Below are 22,179 nucleotides of genomic sequence, written 5' to 3'. Positions count from 1 at the left end.
ACTTTGGCTAAACTCTACAAACCTAAACATATAAAGGAGCTCTCTGGATTCAGAGTGAGCATGAAATGTAACAATTTGTTTTCTCCAAAGAGCCATGGGAATATTATTTGTACAAACCTAAAGAGTGGACACTGGCATTAATAACATTTGAGGGACTTCTCATTCCAAACCCTCCAAGACAATCAAGTTGCCTAATGACAAATGTGGCTGCAGAGAACCAAGTGTCATTTAATTCGGAGGTCACCGAAACTAAGTTGGCAACTCTGGTCATAGGTCTGCAAGTGACTTGCTCGTGCCATTCCCCAGAAAGACCTTGAATTTGGCCCTGGGCACAGTACGTGGCACCTGTCTGCCATTCCAGCTTCAAAGCAATTTGGTTGCATAATTAGAAACACATTAAAAATAAACAGACTGCTCCAAATAAGGAAGCTGTGAATTACTCTGGTGTTAGCAAAAACAAAAATGGGATTAATAAAACTAGACCAAATATCAACTTCCCTGGGATAAGTACATTGCATCCAATTAAAAAAAATTAACTGTGATAAGATATGCATTACAGTCTTAACCATTTTAAGTGTATAGTTGCTGCGGCTGCTGCTGCTGTGTTGCTTCAGTCATGTCCGACTCTGTGCGACCCCACAGACGGCAGTAGTGTTAAATATATTTACACTATGGTAAAATCAATCTCCAGAACTTTTCAGCTTCCCCAACTGAAACTCTGCCCATTAAACAACTCCCCATTTCCTTATCCTCCAGCCCCAGCTACCACTATCTTCTTTTTTGTTTCTATGAATTTGGCTACTCTAGACACCTCCTATAAGCAGAATAATATGATATTTGTCTTCTTTCACTTAGCGTAATGACTTCACTTTCACTTTTCACTTTCACGCATTGGAGAAGGAAATGGCAACCCACTCCAGTGTTCTTGCCTGGAGAATCCCAGGGACAGGGGAGCCTGGTGGGCTGCCATGTATGGGGTCGCACAGAGTTGGACACGAGTGAAGTGACTTAGCAGCAGCAGCAGCAGCAGCAGCAATGTCCTCAAGATTCATCCATGTTACAGCAGGTGTCAAAATTTCCTTCCTTTTTCAGGCTTTTTAACACTCCATTGTATGTATGTAACAACTTTTGTTTATCCAGTCATTCATCTGAGTTTTTAAAATCCTAAATTGGAGCCAGTTTTGATTGATATATTCTAATATGGGCATTCTCCTGTTCTGTGTGTGTGTATTATACATCTATAAATCTCATAAGAAGGAAAAGGAAAATAAATTAAAAATTCCTAGTTTCCTTAAAGACTTTTTAAACTATCCTATCTTACTCTTTACAATATTTGTGTTAAAGGTTTGGTCACTGGTAGAATACAAGCAACCCAGTTAAAACTTTCCCAGACACAACTTTTAAAGGAGAATGTACAGCTACCTACATTGGCAGTGGAATGTGTACAGTCATGAGCATGGTATGGGCGGTAGAAAGGCCTGAGTCTGAATTCTGCCCTAACACTGTGTAATTTTGGGAGGTTATTTATTCTCTCTAAGCCTCAGCTGTCTTCATGTGTCACTGAGAATAAGACCTAGCACGTGATACACACTATGAAAGATTTCTGTTATTTTTGTTACAAAGAGGTTCTTCTCAGAGACAGTAGTACTAGAGAATAAATAAACTTTTTTTGTAGGAATGTGCTTTAACTATTCAAAGGATGCTTCTGCTAGACATCTAAAAGGTATTAATATTCATCAATATTCATGTAAAGATATCCTATTGCATAAATTAAGCAATCATGTTCTTAGGTAATTACAACCAGCCCTACAATGCTAACCAAGTATGTAGCTCTCAGCAGTGAACACTGGAAACTTCCTGAGTGTCATCTAAATACAGTCTACTGCCTCTCAGGTGCCTCTACTGGGGAAGCTGCCTCCCCTTTATTAGCCGTCTCCTGCACATCCCCCATCTGAGCAGCAGGGCTCCACTCGGTCTCCAGCTAGAGCCCGCAGGTCTCTAGGGAGGAACTGAGCCGTCGCGCTGGGTAGAAAGCGTGGCTATCTTCCTTTCTGTGTTAAGTCTGTCTAATATGAAAATAACTTTGTCCATCGGAACCTCACTCCAATGCTGCTGACATAGCTCCTCATATAGATGGCATTAACTTATGTGACTCCTTTGGCACTTCAGTAATTTTAGTCCTTTGGGTGAGTTTCAAAGCACATCATTCTCATACTGAATCCATTCACTCTTTAGTAAAGTGCTCTGTTAAGGAACAGTCAACCTTGTTGATCCAAATATTAGAGACAGAAAGCAGGTGTAATTTTAGCAAGAAGGATAGGAGAGAGGGGGAGAGGGAGGGGAAGAAGAAAACATCAGAAACAGACCTGCAAGCTGAGGACGGCTCAGAAGTACTGCCATGCCAACTGCTGCATCTTGAAGCGAGCTCATCAATAGTCATTAACTGAATGGACACTGTGCAGACATGCTCTGCTATGGGTCCACCATCCTCAAGCAGACTGACTTCCTTACTTTATTGAAACTCAAAGCTTTCTGGAAATTTCCTTGTTCTATACTTAAAGCCCAAAAGCATACACTTATTTGTTGAAATTTAACTGATTATTTGAGGAATTTTACTGAGAATTTTAAAACTCCTTCTGTGATATCTGAAGCCACCCAGCTGTCCAGACCATGAAGCAAGACCATGAATAGAAAAATCAATTTCTAATCTTTCACTCAGTTAAATAAATGAATACATCTATACATCTACATATCTCAATTAAAGAAACGCTTACCTGGAAGGGAGAAATTTCCTCCAGTATTAACAAATCTGTCAGTCATTTCTCCAAACACTATCATCATGAGGGGCAGACCTGATCCATGAGTTATGGCCATGATAGTGCCAAAAGACATAAATAACTTATCCTGCCAATCAGAGTATCGGAACTAAAAAAAGGAGGAAAGAGAAGGGAAGAATACTTAGCTTGTAAACAGACTTTCTCTTTTTTCACAATGTATGTTCTTTGGATTTTTCTTTAAGGTCAGTAACCGTTCCAAATAAATGTATTAGGGAAGAAAGAGAATTTCAACTCAAATCATCGACAGAGTAATTTCAAGAGTCTATTTATTTTGTATCTGTGTGGAAAAAATTCTAATTTCATTTAATCAGTGTCTTATTTGGATAAGTGATTGCAATATAATCAGAAGGGACTAAGATTTGGTTTCATTAAGAAACACTGTTTGATCTTCCAGAGCTCCTGAGGTAGTGAAGTAGAAACAGCTAGGGGTTGATGTCATTTACACACACAGACACAATACATCCTTTAAAAAGACATTCAGAATATTTCAGAGGGAGAATTATAAAGGGCGGAGAAGGAACAGATATCCTGGGTTTTGAGGATAAGGCCCTTTTAAGAGGCTTAAGTTAGCTTTTGGAAGACAGATCAATAGCGAAGGGCAAGGAACTTAAGGAGTGCCTGGGTGTGTGCTTTAGGGAAGTCTTGCTTATGGAGATGATAATCATTGTAGAATCTTGAAGGACAATGGGGAATTAGCGAAGAAGAACTGGGGAGTGCAGAGAAAGTGGGGGAAGTGGGGGTTTAGAACAGCAGGGTGACTGGAAACTACGAGTCCTCAGGGAACTCCACATGGTGGAATTTCTAAGCACACAGTACAGAGCATGGAAGACGATATTAGAGAGAGGCCTAAAAGGCCTGGTGGCCACACCAACTATCTTGGATGTAGTACCGTCTATAGAGGGCTTCCCTGCTGGCTCAGCTGGTAAAGAATCTGCCTGCAACGTGGGAGACCTCGGTTCGATCCCTGGGTTGGGAAGATCCCTGGAGAAGGGCAAGGCTACCCATTCCAGTATTCTGGTCTGGAGAATTCCATGGACTGAATAGCCCGTGGTGTCACAAAGAGTCAGACATGACTGAGCAACTTCCACTTATCACTTATAGAGGGAAGTAGTTATACCAGTAAAGTGCACAACACCCAAGAACTAACCAGTGATCAGTGTCATAATACTCCAAAACCCTTTGTCCTTCACCACCTTTTTTAGTTCTCTCCAAATTCCCACTTTCTCTCCCCATTTCTGATTGACTGAAACTATGCCTCTCTCTCTGTTCTTCTTCCGTCCTCTGCCTTCCAGACTACATCTCCCGTCTCTTAGTCTTCCATTTCTATACTTTTCCCTTTGTCCCTCACATCTCTCTCATCTTTTTAACCCTTATCTCTGCCCATTTCCCCACCCCACTCCCTTTGGGGGACAAAGGAAGGAACAGTCATCAAGAGAATGGGTGATGAGTCAGGCTGGGCAGAGTGGGGTCCTTGAGAGTGGAGGCTGAGTCAGAGGGAGCCACCATGCAGGGGCACCCTGAGGCTAAAGCACAAAGTGGGGGGTGGTGGGGGGCAGTGTGCCAACTGCTCTCAGGGATTTCCAGAAGTCCGGTCTGGGAGAGCAAATTCCATCATTAAACACAGAGGGCAAGCAAGAGTGTTGAGAGAGGCAAAGGGTGGGAAGCCAGGTGGAGCTTGGAATGAAACAAGGCGGGCAGGTAAAGTCCAGAGCAGGTGGGAAGGGCCCCTAAAATTGCCACAAAAGGGACCAGTGTCCCCAAGGTTCACCTTAGTGGCTGGAGGGGAAGGGAGATAGAGCACTTGAGTTTCTGGGCCACAGCTCAAGCATAGGAGCAAGTTGACATGCAATGTTGTCTCCACCAAACATTTACGTGAAACTGCTGCTGCTGCTGCTAAGTCGCCTCAGCCGTGTCCAACTCTGTGCGACCCCACAGACGGCAGCCCACCAGGCTCCTCTGTCCCTGGAATTCTCCAGGCAAGAATACTAGAGTGGGTTTCCATTTCCTTCTCCACGTGAAACTGAGGAAAGTTTTAAAGGCTTCTCATAGTACATTTGAAACTCATGTAATGTAATATATTCACTGCACCTTAATTAAAGAGTTTCTCATATTAATGAAACAAAATTCTGTCACCAAGCTTCAGTGAAAATTCCAGGAATTTCACAGTAATATCCTAAGTAACCTAGATCTGTTTCCAGTGATTTTTTCAACAGAAGAATGCCTTTCTGTGTTGTGCTGTGCTTCGTCACTCAGTCGTGTCCGACTCTTTGCAACCCTATGGACTATAGCCCGCCAGGCTTCTCTGTCCATGGGGATTCTCCAGGCAAGAATATCAGAGTGGGTTACTCCATGCCCTACTCCAGGGGATCTTCCCAACCCAGGGATCGAACCCAGATCTCCCTCTTTGCAGGTAGATTCTTTACCATCTGAGCCACCAGAGAAGCCCGAATGCCTTTCTAACCCCTATTACAATGCAGTCTTATACTGAACCTCAATCAGAACAGCAGCAAAAAAATCTATTAGGACAGTGAAAAGGATTACACTTATATTTAAGGTTGAACTTTCAAATTCAAATGAAAACTTCTGTTTCTACGTTAAGGTTTGTGACATTTTGTTTGCTATAAGAGGCTGATTTAAAACCTTTGCATTAAAACCAGATTTCTCTAAAGTACTGAACTGAAAAAATGTTACCCTTACTGAGATTTTTAAACACAAAAGTCACAAGCATCAGGGAGAAGAGAATGATACTTAATAAGCTGGAGACTTCAGATGACATGCTTTTTTTTCTTTTTCTTTTTTTTTACCAACTTCTTTGTTATTAAATAATAGCTGTCATAGTTTGGAACATATCATATTCACTAAAAGTAGGCAAACATTTTGTTGGGTCCCCTCGCTAAGACATGTTACAAATGAAAAACAGATTTGACTTCTTCCAAAAATATGTTGGATTATCATAAACATCTGAATCTGTAATAGTAACTTCATATTTAATCAATTTTCCTGGAGGCCAATGTGAACATAGATTTCTTAAGCATTTACAATTTTCTATAGTTAACAATCTCCTTATACGCAAGTTTATTTTAAGGTAAATTTGTGCTTGTGTGTGAAACAAGTGCAGAGATGTATTTTTCTGAAATTAATTGGTTTGTATGGTGCTTCAAACACCAGTCCTAACTTCAATTTCCCTCTATACCAGTTAGTTCTGCTCTTCCAGCCAGCCTATCCCTACCTGTTTTATCATCCACCTTGAGAATGTGGGCCATTAAATACAATGAGCCAATCCAGGACATGTATCTTAAAGTACTCCTCACTACAGATCCAAGACATCAAACTTAAATGAAGGCAGAACTGATTCAAAGTTTATATTTCACAGCTTACCAATGTTAATGGTCCAATCAAATCTACTTTCTTCATTTTTTCCTTAGCTTGGCTGCTGTAAAAAAATATATACAACCGAATTTAAAAACTCTTACAAAATATTTCACAGTCAACTGAATATAAATTTAAGTAGTTACCATATTTGAATATTATATATTCAAATGTAAAAGAGTGATGTCCACAAACTGTCAAAATTATCCAGTTTAACACACGGTGTAAGGCAATAACCAAGAGCAAAGGTAACTGTCCAAGGCACTATAGGAATCTCTGGATAACCGGGGAACGGTCACCTGCCTTGCAGCACACATGCACAGAAGGAAGATGACCATGTCAACAATGTCTGCAAGATCAGTTAATTCTTCATGTGCTGAAAAGGTACATCTTGATCTAAAATTAGTAAAGGCCACTCTTCTGAATGATTATAGGGAGTGGCGTCAGGAAATCCTGTCGGCTCTACAGTCAAAATACATCTTGAGTTCACTCGCTCTTCGCCACTTTCATAACTATCCTAACAGCCCGGAGAACTCCTGCCTTGTTTCTCCACTTCCGCTTGTCCCACTTCAGTCTATCCGCAAGGCAGCGCTCAGAGTCATCATTTAAAAACACAAGTCACATGCTTGCTAAAGAGGAGGAAGAGGCGAGTGATGGACTGGGAGTTTGCGATTAGCACATGCCAGCTATTACAAATAAGATGGATGAACAACAAGGTCCTCCTGCAGAGCACAGGGAACTGTATTCAACTTCCTGTAATAAACCATAGTGGAAAAGAACATGAAAAAGAATGTGTGCGCAAATATATATATATATATATATGTATAGCTGATCATTTTGCTGTATAGCAGAAATTAACACAACATTGGAAATCAACTATACTTCAATAAATGAAAAAAAACTCTCAGGTTATATTATGCTGCTACTCTGCTCAAAGACTTACAAGTGGCTTCCACTTTTCTCAGAGTAAAAGCCAGATCCTTACCCTGGCCTCTCCGGCCCCACACGATATTCTTTGTTGCCTCTCTGAGCACAGTGCCCACTCCCACCCCTGCCAGCTCGGCCCCAGTCACCCAGCTCTCTCTGCTGCTGCTGTCCTGTGAACACTCCAAACACGCTCCCCCTGCAGGGCCTGCATTACCTCTGCCGGGAGTGGTACATATATGCCACAGGGCTCTCTCATTTGTTTTCAAGTTCTTGCTTTAATATTGCCTTCTCAATATGACCTACCTTAACTACCCTATTTAAAATTGCTTTTTTGCACTCCTGATTTCTTTAGCCTTAATTAACGTGTTCCCATAGCATTCATTACCTGCTAACAATTGTTTGCAGGACTAAGTGCCCCTGGGAAAAAAGAGTTTATGGATGCTTCTTTTTCACAAATGACCACCTATTTGCATAGATCTAACTTGATATTACTTACAGCCCAAGAGTGCCCCTGGTTTCCTGGTCTGGGATATCTGATGCCCTTTGGTGATAATCTGTCTCAGAAGCCACAGGCTATTAATTTGGTTTTAGGTTGGAAATGCTGTTGCTTCCTCAGTCTTTGGTATAGAATGAAACACAATCTGGTTCTCCCCTGAGGCAGGAAGATGGAATTTGATGTAATATTTTTCTCTTACATATCTTGGGCTTTAATTCCATGCCATATAAAGACTAGTTGCAAGATTCTAGCAACTACATATTCAGCATATGTATTGTTTACATCTATTCTCAATAATAAATAAAAGCTAACTGTAGGAGAGCAGACTTTTTTTGCCTAAATGCATTCATTTAAATTTCCAGGTAAAGTTTTATTCACAGGACTTGATCCCAAACTATCTGGAACATTTTCTAAAATCAAAGGACTGACATCTGCAATGAAATGTGTTCACAAGAATGTGACAGGCAAAACTGCGTGATCGGAACAACCATGGAACTCTCAGTTTTCCCTAGACCACTGAAGTGAGCTGAACTTCCTTTAGCACACAAGTTTTGGTCCATTTTTTATAAAAGTGTGTCTCATTACACTTAAGTTCATAATCTTAACTTTTTCTTAGTCTTTTATACTCTTTGAACTGTCTTCTTCCCGACACAAGGCTGTGAGCGCCACTTCTGAGCACTTCCTTGGGCTCTGTTGTGTCACTGTGTCTTTTGCAGGGGTTGCCCCTCTGTACACTCACCAATGTTTAGCCAGTGCAACACAGAAACAGACTTCTTGGAGAAAATGCCATCTATTTATAGAGTCACAGTCAACTCCAGCCTAAACTGCCAGCGAATGAAAACCACCTTTTTGTAGAAGAAAAAATACCATCCATGGGTTTTCCAACTTTATAGGGTGAACTAGATATTCTGTGAATGAATACCAGAGTACATAGAAGAAACAAAGTAAGATCATTGTTTGAAGAAATTAACAGACTAAAGTAATGCCCTGGTTTAACCACCAGATAGGCATGTTCTCTGTTAACTAATCAGGCCACTTGCAGCTTGAGGATCCACTATAGAACCTGATAAGTGTGTCCCTCTGGGTGATCACTGGATGACACAGGTCAATTAGTTCTGGGTGGCTTGGCATGAACTCAGAGACCACAACAGCCTCAAATTTTGAGGCTGAAGGCAAAAATGATTCACTGTCCTCAAAGTGGAAGAGGGACAAAGACAGCTTGCCACTTACTGATTGCTTACGCCCCTGCTAAGGTGGAGAAGTGAGAGTGACGAGGGCCCTCGGGATTCAAAGAGCCAGCACAGGGAGAAAGACAGGCAAGCAGACAGAGGCAGAGGTCTCCCCCTCGCATCTGAGCAACAATTTCTTTGGAAGCGCAGGTAACCGCCCCAGGCTGCTCAAGGTTCCCCTCCCCAACTCACCCCTCACCCCCCAGAGGGAAGAAAGAGGGAACCGGAGAGCTGAGAGGAGGGTGGGTAAAAGGAGGAAGAGGAATAATGAGTGGAAGGAAGGAGCTGCCTGCTTCACTACACTTGTTTAAAAAGCACAACCATCAACAGCAGATGTCTGATGCTCTTTAAGCCTGGAAGATCAGACCATGCTTATGAAAGTTTTCTGGAAAGTTTTCTGGAAAAGTCGTGAGCTCCATAATGCAAGGAATGTTACACCACACATGCTCATCGAAGGGCCCTGCACAAAGGGAAGGGGGCGCTTTCAAACCATGCTCTCTTTCCTGGTGGTGTTTATTGGCTAAGTCGTGTCTGACTCTTTGCCACCCAGAGGACTGTAGCCCACCAGGCTCTTCTGTCCATGGGGATTCTCCAGGGAAGAATACAGGAGTGGGTTGCCTTGCCCGTCTCAAGGGGATCTTCCCAACCCAGGGATCCCGGCGTGTCTGAGGGATTCTTTACCACTGACCCACCAGGAAAGCCAGCCTGTTGCAAAAGAAGCCTCAGTGACATTCCTTGGGTAAAGTCAGAACCACAGAAAAGACTCTAAGGAAACTCCAAAACAAAGGCCAAAGGCATCATCCACTCAGCTTCTTTGCTCGGCTACATGTGGCTCTGCTGACTCGCGTGTAACGAGAAAAGCAGAAAAACGGTGGCCGAGGGTGATGTACCTGCGGACGCCCAGTTCAAATCCGTCCTCCCTGGTCTCGGTGATCCGGAATGTTGCGATCCTTCCCACCTCTGGATCCATCTCAGCCTGGGGAGAAACCAGTCTCAGGTCCAAGGGCACCAGCCCCAGCTTGGGGAGCTCGCCCAGCCTCCTCACAACAGCCCCCTCCCCACCCGCCGGGGGGTCGGGGCCAGCAGACTGGTCGGGGGACCGGGAGGACCGCGCGGATGCCACGCTGCCCGCCGCGCGGAGCCCACCTTCCCGAGCTTCCCTCACCCGGGACTGCGCCTGTCTCCGGCCGAGCCGCTGGGCGCGCCGGCGCTGCGGCCGCGGGGCCTGGGACTTTGCTCGCCCCCGCCCCCGCCCCCGCCCCACCCCGAGAGTGTCCGGCCCCAGAGACGCCTCCCGAAGCCGCCGGGGCCACGGCCCCGGGCAGAGCAGGCGCTCCAGCCGCCAGGCTCGCTCCGCACACCGCGCGGGGACGGGCGCCCGGCGCGCCGCCCTCCGCTGCCGCCCACCCCCGGCCAGCCGCCAGCCCCGGGCCCGCCGCGCCAGCTGCGGCCGATAAGCCCCGCGACCAGCCTGGTGCCGCGGGGTGTTCCGAAAGCCTGGCCTGCGGGCCCCTCGAGCCCTCCAGAGTGACTGTCACACTCCTTCAGAGCAGTTTTCTTTTTGAAGCCTTGCGGGGACAGTTTGTACATGCTCACCAATGATGGGGCAGCGGAGGGACCCCTACGCTCGCCTCCCGCAGCTTCTGCATCCCCGGGTCTGCTCCCCGGGGGGCACCGAACCCACCCGTCTCTCGGGATGCTGAGAACAGGGCAGGGCCGCCCAAAAACATCGCATTAAGCTCTTCGCAGGATAATGCAGTCGGTGCCTTCTTAACACCAGGGAAGCCTTTCTTAACACGGAGAGGCCCAGAACTTTAGGGCTGGAGGGCGCTTTAGAAATCGCCAAATTCAACCGCTTCTCACTCCCTTTCCGACAGGAAACTGAAGCCCAGGGAGGTCGGGTCTCGCCTGTGGCTACATCCTCAGGACCAGGGTCCAGTCTCCAGTGTCCTCTCCTGGAATCCTGTTCTGATCCTGGACTTCTCCCCGTGCTCAGGTGTCTCTAAACCTCGCGCTCACGGGGATCCTCTGTGGTTTTCTCATCCCTTTTCATGAACCTCGCGCCACACTCCTTCTTAAAGGGAAAATCGAAAACAGGGAGCAACATGTTACCATAGCTTTGAAGCCAGTGGGATTCAAACTCAGAGCTTCCTATCTCACTAGTTATGTCACCTTGGACACTTTCTCGCTTCTCTAAGCCTCAGTTTCCTCATATGGTAACATGAGGATAAGACACCCCCCTTACTAGGTCACTGTGAGGAATAAAGGAACTAAGAAGGTAGAAGGAGCTAGTACTGAGCCTGAACCAGAATACACTCCATACACATGGCTTCCCCTCTTCCCAACCAGATAGCAGGGTTACCTGCTGGTCCTTGCTCCTGCTGTCTTGTTAACACAGAAGCCATGCCGTGGCTTTCTCGGGTTCCCAGAGAAAGTTAACACAGAGCATCCTACAAGAGGAGGTGCTGTCGGGAGACCTTGGACTCTCACCTCTTACAGCCAGTTACTGTTTGGCCTTAGGCAATTTACTTAATTCTTGATTTTACTGAAACCGTAAAATTGGGGTATTAGCATTAGACATAATGTGTGTAAAGTGCCTGGCATATAAGAGGTATTAATAGTTATAAGATCAGAAGAGGCTGATGAGGAGAGACTGGGATAAGAGCCAGGAGCTCCAGCACTCACTCTAAAGTATGCCACTTATCTCTGCCCCGCTCTGCATATCACCTTTAGCTGGGCAGAACCTGACTTGAAGAGATGACTTAGAGTTGACTGAAACTGTGGCATGTTCTAGAATTATTAGAAATGAATTTATTTACAGGTTTTCCTAAAAATGTGTGTTCTTCTTAGCCCATCTACCACAATCAGGAGGATTCTCTTCTTTGATCAACCAGAATTCCTCTTCTTCACAAGTCTAACAGGTGGTCAGATCACTATTTAAAAAATACTCTACAATTAAAGCAACTGAAATTGTTGAGCTGAAAGAAAGCTTGGTGGTGACAGGAGAACATTATAAAACTCTGGCCTGGAAGGAGATGGTAGCCTCTTAAGTTTCTATAAAAGACATCTTGGGGGAGTGAAAAGGTAGACACGTGAGAAAGTAGGAAGCTTCTGAACTAAAACAAAAACAAAAACAGAAACCAACACACAGGAATATGACATTTTCCTCTGTCAGAGTCAGTTCATAAAGTTGTCCCTATAAAATGTGTTCATCACATGTGGCTTGCATCTGAGGCCTGTGTGTGGGGAGAGAGAAGCCATGCCCAAATGACTGTATGTATTTGCCTGTGTTACAGCCCATTCCAAGGGCTACTTTTACATTTATCTAATAACAATAAAACAACCTTACCTGGTGCATCCATCCGGTTAGTCATTAAAAAACAGTATTTAAGCCAGTGTGATAAGCCGGAGAATTCTCCATGACACTCAGGCTGTAAGAAATCTCAACTTTCTTTTGTTGATAGGATATTGACAGAATCCTGCTTTGTTCTCATTGATGTAGAGTTAATGTCCTTCCCTCTGTCTTACTTCTTCTACATGTTCCATTAGTTATTTTTCTTTTTTAATCTTAATTATTGCTTTTTGGGGATGATTTTTATTCTTTGGTTCTTTTCTCTTGATTTAATAAGTACATATTTCATTTTCCATTTAACAGTTAATTCTTTCTTAGAGATTATGACCTATCTTTGACTAAACAGTGGTACTTTTTTGTCTTCCAGGCCAATGCAAGTACTTTAAAATTCTCAACCTCATTTATCCACCTCTTACTTACACACTACTACCTGGGTTTGATCCCTGGGTTGGGAAGATCCCCTGGAGAAGGAAAAGGCTACCCACTCCAGTATTCTGGCCTGGAGAATTCCATGGACAGTCCATGGGGTCTCAAAGAGTTGGACACGACTGAGAGACTTTCACTCACTCACTGTCATGTACTTTAATTTTTTTCTATCTTTTAGGACCCTTATGCGAAATTATTTTATAGTCATTCTCATTTAGATTTATCTATACATGTATTATCCTTTTCTTCCTCTTTACTTCTTCCTACATCTCAGAGCCACTATCTTGGATCATTTTCCTTTTACCTAAAGAATGCTCTGTGCTTCCTTTAGCCAGTGATAACTTTTCTCAACTTTTTTTTCCTGAAAAGTTATTTCACATTTATTTAGGAAAATTATTCAGAGATTTGCCTTTGTTGTTGTTGTTCAGTTGCTAAGTCGTGTTGGACTCTTCGTGACCCCATGGACTCCAGCTCGCCAGGCTTCCCTGTCCTTTACTACCTCCTGGAGTTTGCTCAAACTTTTGTCCATTGAGTCAGTGATGCCATCCAACCCTCTCATCCTCTGTCACCCCCTTCTCTTCCTGCCTTCAATCTTTCCCAGCATTGGGGTCTTTTCCAGTGAGTCAGCTCTTTGCATCAGAGATTTGCCTTATTGGATATTAAGACTTTTATTGTGAAACTATAGTGATTAAAGCAATACATTTTGGACAGAGATAAACAAAATTAAAGTGAAACAGAATACAGATCTTATAACTGACGGAGCCAGAATTCTGATCCTGCTAGTGTTCTTAGCCACCACATTAACTAGTGCAGGGCAGTGGGGATGGAGAAGATGGGTCAAATGTATCGGATGGTTAAAACACCTTCTTCCTCCAATTCATTGATCTTACCATATTTTAACTGTTTCTCACTATTTTGGTGTGCTGTCTTCCATTCATCTTGCAGACATCCACAACCCTTTGCCTTCTCTCTTTATCAGGTTTCTTGGTTAAAAGCACAACTCTGGCTAATTTAAATCATCCAACTACTGCAAGCTTCCAGCATGTAACAGAGCATGGCTAAAGAAAGACACAAAACCATTTGACTTGTCCCACCATGAAGCTAAGTGACCCTGTGCTATATATTTAATGTATTTACTATGCTTATTATTTATTGTCCATTCTGAGGGATGCAAGATTCATAAGAACAAAGTTTTTGCTGTTTTATCCACTGCTGCCCAGTAGTAACTGTTTCCTTATTCACTCTTCCACTCTGTCAGACCATTACTTCATGCTTCCTTTTCCCTCAAATATCTTTCAGTCATTTTACATCTTCACATTCTGCTAAAGTACTATGCGTCTTATTTCACTGATAAAAGTCACAGTGTTTGGAAGGGAACTGCCATAATCTCCTGCCGTGACACCTACCCACTGACCAGCATCTGCACCCAGCACCCTGCCTTCCCTAAATGAACCAGCTTCTCCAAATGAACTGTCCATGCCCTTATATGCAACCAGTCCTTTCATCTGTACTTTTGTGCTATGGATCCCAGCCCCTCAGGAATGAGTTCTTTAGCAGACGTTATTCCTTCTCTCTCCTGCCTTGTCAACTTTTCTGTCCCTGCTGGACCACCCCTGTTTCTTCATCTTAAAAAACACTCTCTTGACCCCTCTTCTCTTCCTGACTGCCCCTGCATTTCCCTCCTTCTCTTTGCAGCTAAGCTACTAAAAGAGTTCTATCTCTTTCTCCGTTTCCTGTCTTCCTGTCCTCCCTGAAACACACTCGCATCAGGAGTTTGACCTGTCACACTCCCAAAACTGCCCTGGTTAGGTCACTGATAACCTCTACCGTGCTACATCCAAAGGTCAATTTTTTGTCCTTATCTGACTTAACAAATTCAAGCAGCTGACGAATCTGTCTTTCTCTCTTCCCTGACACATTTTCCTCACTTGAATTCCAGGACACCACGTTTCTTGGATTTTCTTCTGCTTTATGGCCACTCTTTCTCAGTGTCCTTCAGTTTGTGCCTCTTCTTTCTGCCTCTCAGCCAACACTGCAGTGCGCCGAGGCTGACGCGTGAATCTTCTCTGTCTAGTCTCACTCCCTCTGTAATCTCAGCCGGTCTCATGGCTTTAAATACTATCTGTCTCCAACAATGTCCCATTTCTTTTCTAATCTAGACTTCCTTCCTGAATTCCTGGCTTATATATACAACTGCATTTTGATCCCTCCACTTGGATGTTTAACGTGCCCTTGACTCTTGACCTTTCCCCTAAGCTGACCTCTCCAACAGGTGTCTCTCCTTCTCAGTTGACACCTCCAGCCATCCAACTGACCAGCAAAAATATAGAGTCATCCTGCATTCTCCTCTTTCTTCCCCACCTCATACTCCATGAGGATTTTAGAGGTTCTGGCTTCAAAACATGCGCTCAGTTGCTCAGTCATGTGGACTCTTTGGGGCCCCTTGGACTATTGGTCCTAAAAGGCTCCTCTGTCCATGGGAGTCTCCAGGCAAGAATACTGGAGGGGGTTGCATTTCCCCCTCCAGGGGATCGATCATCCTGACCCAGAGATCGAACCCGGGTCTCCTGCGTCTCTTGCATTGGTAGGCGGGTACTGTATCACTGCGCCACCTGGGTCTGACCATCCGTCTCTCCCCAGTCCTACCAGCATGGTGCAAGCCGCTCTCACCTCTCGCCTGACTGACCGCAGTAGCTCCTTCAGTCTCCTCTGCTCCCGTCTTTGCCTCCTCTCCTGCCTTTGTTCATTCTCAAAGCAGAAGCCAGTGATTCTTCTGAAAAGTGGCTCCGATCACGTAACACCTCAAATCCTAATTCCCCAGAGGCCCCAGTCCACTGGGAGCCTTGGCCTGCAGTGGCTGGCCCTCTCTGCAATGTTTCTGACCTCATTTTCTACCTCTCTCCCTCCCTCACTCCTTGCCAGGCACACTGGCTTCTTGGATGTTCCTCAAACAGGACAGAATTACACCTCAGGGTGTCTGTGCTAGCTGCTCCCTCTGCCCCGAAGTCTCTTCCCCCAAATACTCACATGGCTACCACCTTCACCTCCTACATGCCTCCTCTCCATTCCCATCTTGTCGATGAGACCACTCCTGACCTGCTTAAAAACCGCATCTCTTACTCCCAGGACCCCCAGTTCCCCTTTACTCTACGTCAGTTTTTCTTCCCACACCATTTCCCACCACCTAGTATACTATATAATGTATGAAATGACTATGCTTGCTGTTTATTGTCACCTCAGTAATACATCAGACCCAAGGAAAAAAAGGTATTTTTCTCTGCTTTATTCAATGAGGTAGCCAACATTTGCTACCCATACTTACTAAGTACCAGACCTTGTGCAAGGATTTGAGGACATAAAGAAAAACAGGTCTCAGCTCCTGCCTCAAAATGAACTGAGAATATATCAAGACAAAAATCAGATCTCTATAGTGTTTTATAAAATTATGAAGCCATCACACACAGGTATTACCTCATTCAAATCTCAAAAGAAGAAGCACGTTCAAGATAAACAAGAGAGGTGGTATTATTCTCAGTTTAAAAGTGAGAAAATTGCAGTTCCTAAAAAGTGAATGGCATTAGGACTCCCTGGGGAAGACTTGTGCCAGCAGAGTCATGCCTATCTCTGTATCTGTCCCCACAGCACTTGAAGGTCATTAAATGTGTACTGAATAGATCCATACCTTTAAGCTGTAGCATAAAAGATTTACATGTAAAACAGAATGCCTTACAACTAAGAGCCAAAGGGAAGAACAAACTCCATCTACCAAAGTATTTTAAACTACTTAATATTTTGTATATTTTATATAATATTACATTGTAATAATAGAATATACTATTTTATCTATCTTATATTATATTTACATGTGTATTAATTTGTGACAGTTTTCTCTGCAGAGAGCATGATGGAATTGGCTCTCTGTGCAGTGGACCTTCAGCTTGATGGTAATATTCTCTGCAGTGTTTCTCCCACTATGTTGTATCTGTGGAGAACAATTCTCTGACTTTTCATCTCTGAAGATAGACTGTTAGATGTGATCTTTGACTGTTATATTTGCATGTCACCACACTTCACTGGTGCTTCACTAGTAGCTCAGCTGTTGAAGAACCTGCCTGCAATGCAGGAGACCCCGGTTTGATTCCTGGGTCAGGAAGATCCCCTTGAGAAGGGATAGGCTACCCACTCCAGTATTCTTGCCTGGAGAATTCCATGGACAGAGGAGCCTGGAAGGCTACAGTCCATGGGGTCACAAAGAGTTGGACACAACTGAGCGACTAACAGTTTCGCACTTCACTACATTCTGTTTCCAAATTTCCTGCCACCGATACCTCTGCTTAAATCTTCCATCTTCCTCTCCAGGTTGATAGAGTAAAATTTCTCTTGTCTTCACTGCTTTCAAACCATGTTCAATCTTACAATTTTCTCCTAAAATTATTTTCAAAAACCTTCTTATCTGCTTGAAAAACAAAAATTCCTCTCCACCTCTTATCTCCTAAAAATCCTTCCCTTTTGGTCTCACTTTTCTTTGCTCATTATAAAATTCATCTAACTTTGCTCCAGCACTTTGGAAGGCATTTGTAAGATGTTAAGGATGAGGGTAATGCTGATTTCCAATGTAACTGGCTTTAATGGATATTTCCAATGATCTCTTCCTTGCCTATTGTGTGTATGTTCAATTGTGCCCAACTCTTTGGGACCCCATGAACTGTAGCCAGACAGGCTCCTTTTGCTGTGGAATTATCCAGGCAAGAATACTGGAGTGTGTTGTCATTTAGAGATCTAACCCACATCTCTTGTGTATGCTGCACTGGGAGGCGGATTCTTTACCACTGTGCCACCTTGGAAGACTGAACTCTTCCTTACACCCTCTTAAACCAGGGTAGACTTGCAAAGGTATGACAGAAGTTAAAATTAAAGCAGTTGGGAAGAAGCATCATTATTAATCACCAATGTCATATCATTTCCTCCAGGATAGAGTGATGGCACATTGAGAATGCCCAGGTCTCACTGCCTCATGGAATTCTGTGCCCTGTGAGGATTATGGTAACACTTGGGTAGACAGGAAGGAGTGCAGGGTGCCAAGGTTGGAGAGTGAATGAATAAGCCCAAGGTAGGGTCACTATGCTTTGGGTCATTAATGTTGACTCTTAAGTTTATTCTAAAACTGCACATTTTTAAAATATTATACTTCATAACAGATTAAAAATATTTGCTCATATCATACTAAAATACCTATGGATAACATAACAAAGAAGAACAATAACATTAAGTTTGCATTTGATCTTAGTTCTCAGTGACTCACTATTTCCTAGCCCTAAAATTGTGGCATCTTAAGGGTTCTTCAATCATGTTAGAGAGTATTGTGAGACATTCAGAAATATACCAAAGCAAAGTAATATGGGTTTGCAGTCACCTGTGCAATATTTTTGGAACTCTACTAACATTCGGTAGAATCTACAACTCTCTTTATCTCACTCTTTTGCTACTTAAAAACTTTTAATTTTGAGATGCTTATAGATTCATGTATGGTTGTAAGACAAATACAGAGAACTCGCTGTATACTTTTCTTAGCTTTCCCAATGGTGATATGTTCTATTTATGTATCTAAATTGATAAGGGATATTGGTCTGTTGAGTGATATTCCATTGAAACTTGGACATCTGAGGTATTCTGTTGTGAGATTCCAGACCTTACTGAAACCTTTTGTTCTCCTTGATTTGAGGACAGTGCCCCACCAGGGAGAGGGTGTCATTCTTCACTTGGTTTCCACTGACACTGAGGTGGGAGGGGCTCCTTGTTGCTGCAGAGCAGAGGCAGTGGGGCTGACCCCCACTAGGCCTGCACTGATACCCTCCTGGCTTGGCAGAGAGGGAGTGCATTGTTACAGCTCTCCACGTGGTCTCTACTGACACCACAGTGGGGAGGTAGCCTTGTTACTGTCAACATGAAAGTCCTGAGCCTCCACTAGGCCACCTCTTCTCTAATCCCAGAGGGGACAGGAGAAGGTGCCTCATCACTGCTAGGTAGGGATGAAAAGTCGGCTCCCTGCTGGCAGCCAGTGAAGCTGGGGTGCACTTGTTACAGCCTCGTGAGGGTGGAAGTCAAGGCGTGCCACTCAGTCTTTCCGGGCATGGGTCTGGAGAATACCCTAGTTTTTCCTATGACGTCTGGCTAGAGTAGAGGCTGCCATCTACACACTTTCTATTTTGCTGGGCTGCCCCTTTCCTGGTCCTTTGGCTAGAGAGCTGACTTTTACTGGGGCTTTTTGTCTGTACACACTGGCATTTCTGGGTTTTCATCTTCTTCAGCTCCAAGCTGACATATATAAGGCAAGAAAAAGCAAAACAAGACAGAAATATCAGACAAAAAAAAAAGAAATAAAAGATCAAAATTGGAAGGAAGAGGTAAAATTATCACAGCATACAGATGATATGATGCTCTATATAGAAAACTCTAAAGACTCTACATGAAAACTATTAGAACTGATAAATGAATTCATCAAGATAGCAGATTCAAGATTAATATGCAGAAATCGGTTGTATTTCTTTACAGTGATATGAACTACAAGAGAGAGAGAGAAAAAAAAAACACTCCCATTACAATCCCATTAAAAAAATATCTAGGTACAAATCTAACCAAGGATGTAAAAGACTCATACACTGAGAACTGTAAAACATTGATAAAGGAAATCAAATATGAATCAAGAAAATGGAAAAATAATCATGCTCTTGGACTGGAAGAATTAATATATGTAGCTAAAATGGCCATACTATCCAAAGAACTCTACAGATTTAATGTGATCCCTATCAAATTACCCAAGACATTTTTTTATAGAACTGAAACAAATAATTCTAAAATTTAATTGGAACCACACAAGGCCCGGAATTGCCAAAGCAATCCTGAGGAAAAAGAACAAAGCTAATCTATGGATCAGAGTAGACAGTCCAGAAATAAATCCACACACCTAAATTCAATTAATCTTCAACAAAAGAAGCAAGAATATAAAGTGGGAAAAAGATAGTCCCTTAGTAAGTGGTATTACAAAAGCTAAGAGCTGCAATTAATGAAGTTAGAATACACCCTCACACCATATACAAAAATAAACTCAAAATGCCTTAAAGACTTAAATATAAGACATTACATCATAAAACTTCTGGAAGAGAACATAGGCAAAACATTTTCAGACATAAATCATACCAATGTTTTCTTATTTCAGTCTTCCAAGGCAGTAGAAATAAAAGCAAAACTAAACAAATGGAACCTAATCAAACTTACAAGCCTTTGCTCAACAAAGAAAACCATAAAAAAAATGAAAAGATAACTTATGGAGTGGGATAAAATATTTGCAACCATGCAATATGGTTGCAAATTTTATTATTGGTTGGTTAAACCATGCAACCAACAAGAGCTTAATTTTCAAAACATACAAACAGCTAATAAAACTTAATTTCCAAAACATATAAACAGCTAATAAAACCAACAATATTACTGGTTCATTAAATCATGCAACCAACAAGAGCTTAATTTCCAAAACATATAAACAGCTAATAAAACTTAATTTCGAAAACATATAAACAGCTAATAAAACCAACAATATTACTGGTTGATTAAACCATGCAACCAACAAGAGCTTAATTAATTTCTGAAACATACAAACACTGAATAAAACTCAATAACAAAAAAACCAAACAACCCAATCAAAAAATGGGCAAAAGACCTAAAGAGACATTTCTCCAAAGAAGACAAACAGATGGCCAAGGAGCACATGAAAAGATGCTCAACATCATTAGTTATTAAAGAAATACATATCAAAACTACAATGAGTTATTACCTCACACCAGAATGGGCATCATCAAAAAGTCCACAAGTAATAACTGCTGGAGAGGGCGTGGAGAAAAGGGAATCCTCTTGCACTATTGGTGGGAATGTAAATTGCTGCAGTCACTATGAAAAACAGTATGGAGTTTCCTTAATAAAATTAAAAAATAGTTACCATATGATCCAGCAATCCCATGCTATGCTGTGCTTAGTTGCTCAGTCATGTCCAACTCTTTGCAACCCATGGACTATACAGCGTACCAGGCTCCTCTGTCCATGGGGATTCTCCAGGCAAGAATACTGGAGTGGGTTCCTCCTCCAGGGGATCCTCCTGACTCAGGAATTGAACCAGAGTCTTCTGCATTGCAGGCAGATTCTTTACCAACTGAGCTACCAGGGAAACCCCCCAGCAATCCTACTGCTGGCCATACATCCAGGAAAGACAAAAGCTCTAAATCAAAAGATGCATGCACCCCGATGTTCACAGCGATTTTTAGCCAAGACATGGAAGCAAAACAAATGTTCACTGACAGCTGAATGGATAAGGAATATGTGGTAAATCTATATACAGAGGAATATTACTCAACCAGAAACAGAGTGAGAATGCCATCTGCAGCAACACAGATGGATCTAGAAATCATACTAATTGAAGGAACTCAGATGGAGAAAGACAAATATTATATCACTTATAGGTGAAATCGTAAAAACAGTACAAATGAACTTATTTACAAAACAATAACAGACTCAGACATAGAACACAAACTTATGGTTACCAAAGGGGAAAGAGGGGAAGGATAGATTTGGAATATGAGATGAACAGATGCACATTACTATATACAAAATAAACAACAAGGATCTGCTGTTAGCACAGGGAACTATATTAAATATACTGTAATAAACTGTAATGGAAAAAGAATATATATATATATATATACGCATGACCAAATCACTTTGCTCTACATCTGATATGCAACATTATGAACTATACTTCAATTACAGAAAAACAAAAATCCCCACAAGCCAAAACAGAAATGAGGAACTCACCACCATGTCTTTCTTTGGATTCCAAGTTCCTTGACATGGTTGTCTTCTCTTCACTTCTCCGAGTATTCTTATGGTTGTTTTATAAATAATGTTCTGTGTTTCTAGTTGTACTTAGCAGGAAGAATAGGGAAAAATATGTCTCCTCCATCTTCTTCGAAGTTGCTGCTTGATTTTTAAAATCCATTTTCTCTAATTGGATGCCAAGGCAAAGGAAGATTGTGAACCAAATGAGCCAGTCTTTCTATTTGTTCATCAGTAGAAAAAGGGATATGAAGTATTGGATTAAAAGATTTCTCTAACTTATCTGCTCACTCTCCTCCTCCACACTCTCTCACCTTCTTAGTAACACCTAGTAGATGATGGCTACTTACAAAAATCTGTGTTTTCATATGTAAAATATGCAGGTAGGTGGATATTTCCTGGCCTTAAACTTACTCTATAGTAAAATATGAAGTCAAATGCTGACAATCATAGGGCTTATCAAAGTAGAACAATGAGGCGCCGCTAAAAAACCAGGGTGGGGACTTTGCTGGTGTTCCAGTGGCTAAAACTCCATGCTCCCAGCTCAGGGGGCTCAGGTTCGATCCCTGGTCAGGGAACTAGATCCCTCACACCACAGCTAAGAGTCTGCATGGCACAACTAAATATACTGTATACTGCAACTAAGACCCAGCACAGCCA

At 42.6% G+C, this 22,179-nt stretch overlaps 1 protein-coding gene across 1 annotated transcript in view; it reads right to left on the bottom strand.

Moving 5' to 3' along the window:
- The window catches only part of ABCB4 (ATP binding cassette subfamily B member 4), a 76,857-nt gene extending 65,594 nt beyond the window's left edge, over positions 1-11,263 (bottom strand). Inside the window, exons 1-5 of the mRNA XM_052638384.1 lie at positions 11,221-11,263; positions 10,455-10,557; positions 9,749-10,360; positions 6,216-6,270; positions 2,775-2,925 (exon numbers count right to left, since the gene is read on the bottom strand). Of these exons, the coding sequence (XP_052494344.1) occupies positions 2,775-2,925; positions 6,216-6,270; positions 9,749-10,360; positions 10,455-10,557; positions 11,221-11,263 (964 nt within the window). The remainder of the gene's footprint in view (positions 1-2,774; positions 2,926-6,215; positions 6,271-9,748; positions 10,361-10,454; positions 10,558-11,220) is intronic.
- Positions 11,264-22,179: the final 10,916 nt, after the last annotated feature.

This window comes from Budorcas taxicolor, chromosome 4 (assembly GCF_023091745.1).
Source record: "Budorcas taxicolor isolate Tak-1 chromosome 4, Takin1.1, whole genome shotgun sequence".
Classification (NCBI taxonomy): Eukaryota; Metazoa; Chordata; class Mammalia; order Artiodactyla; family Bovidae; genus Budorcas; species Budorcas taxicolor.
Note: the sequence above shows the minus strand (reverse complement) of the source record. Positions and strands in the feature narration are given on the sequence as shown.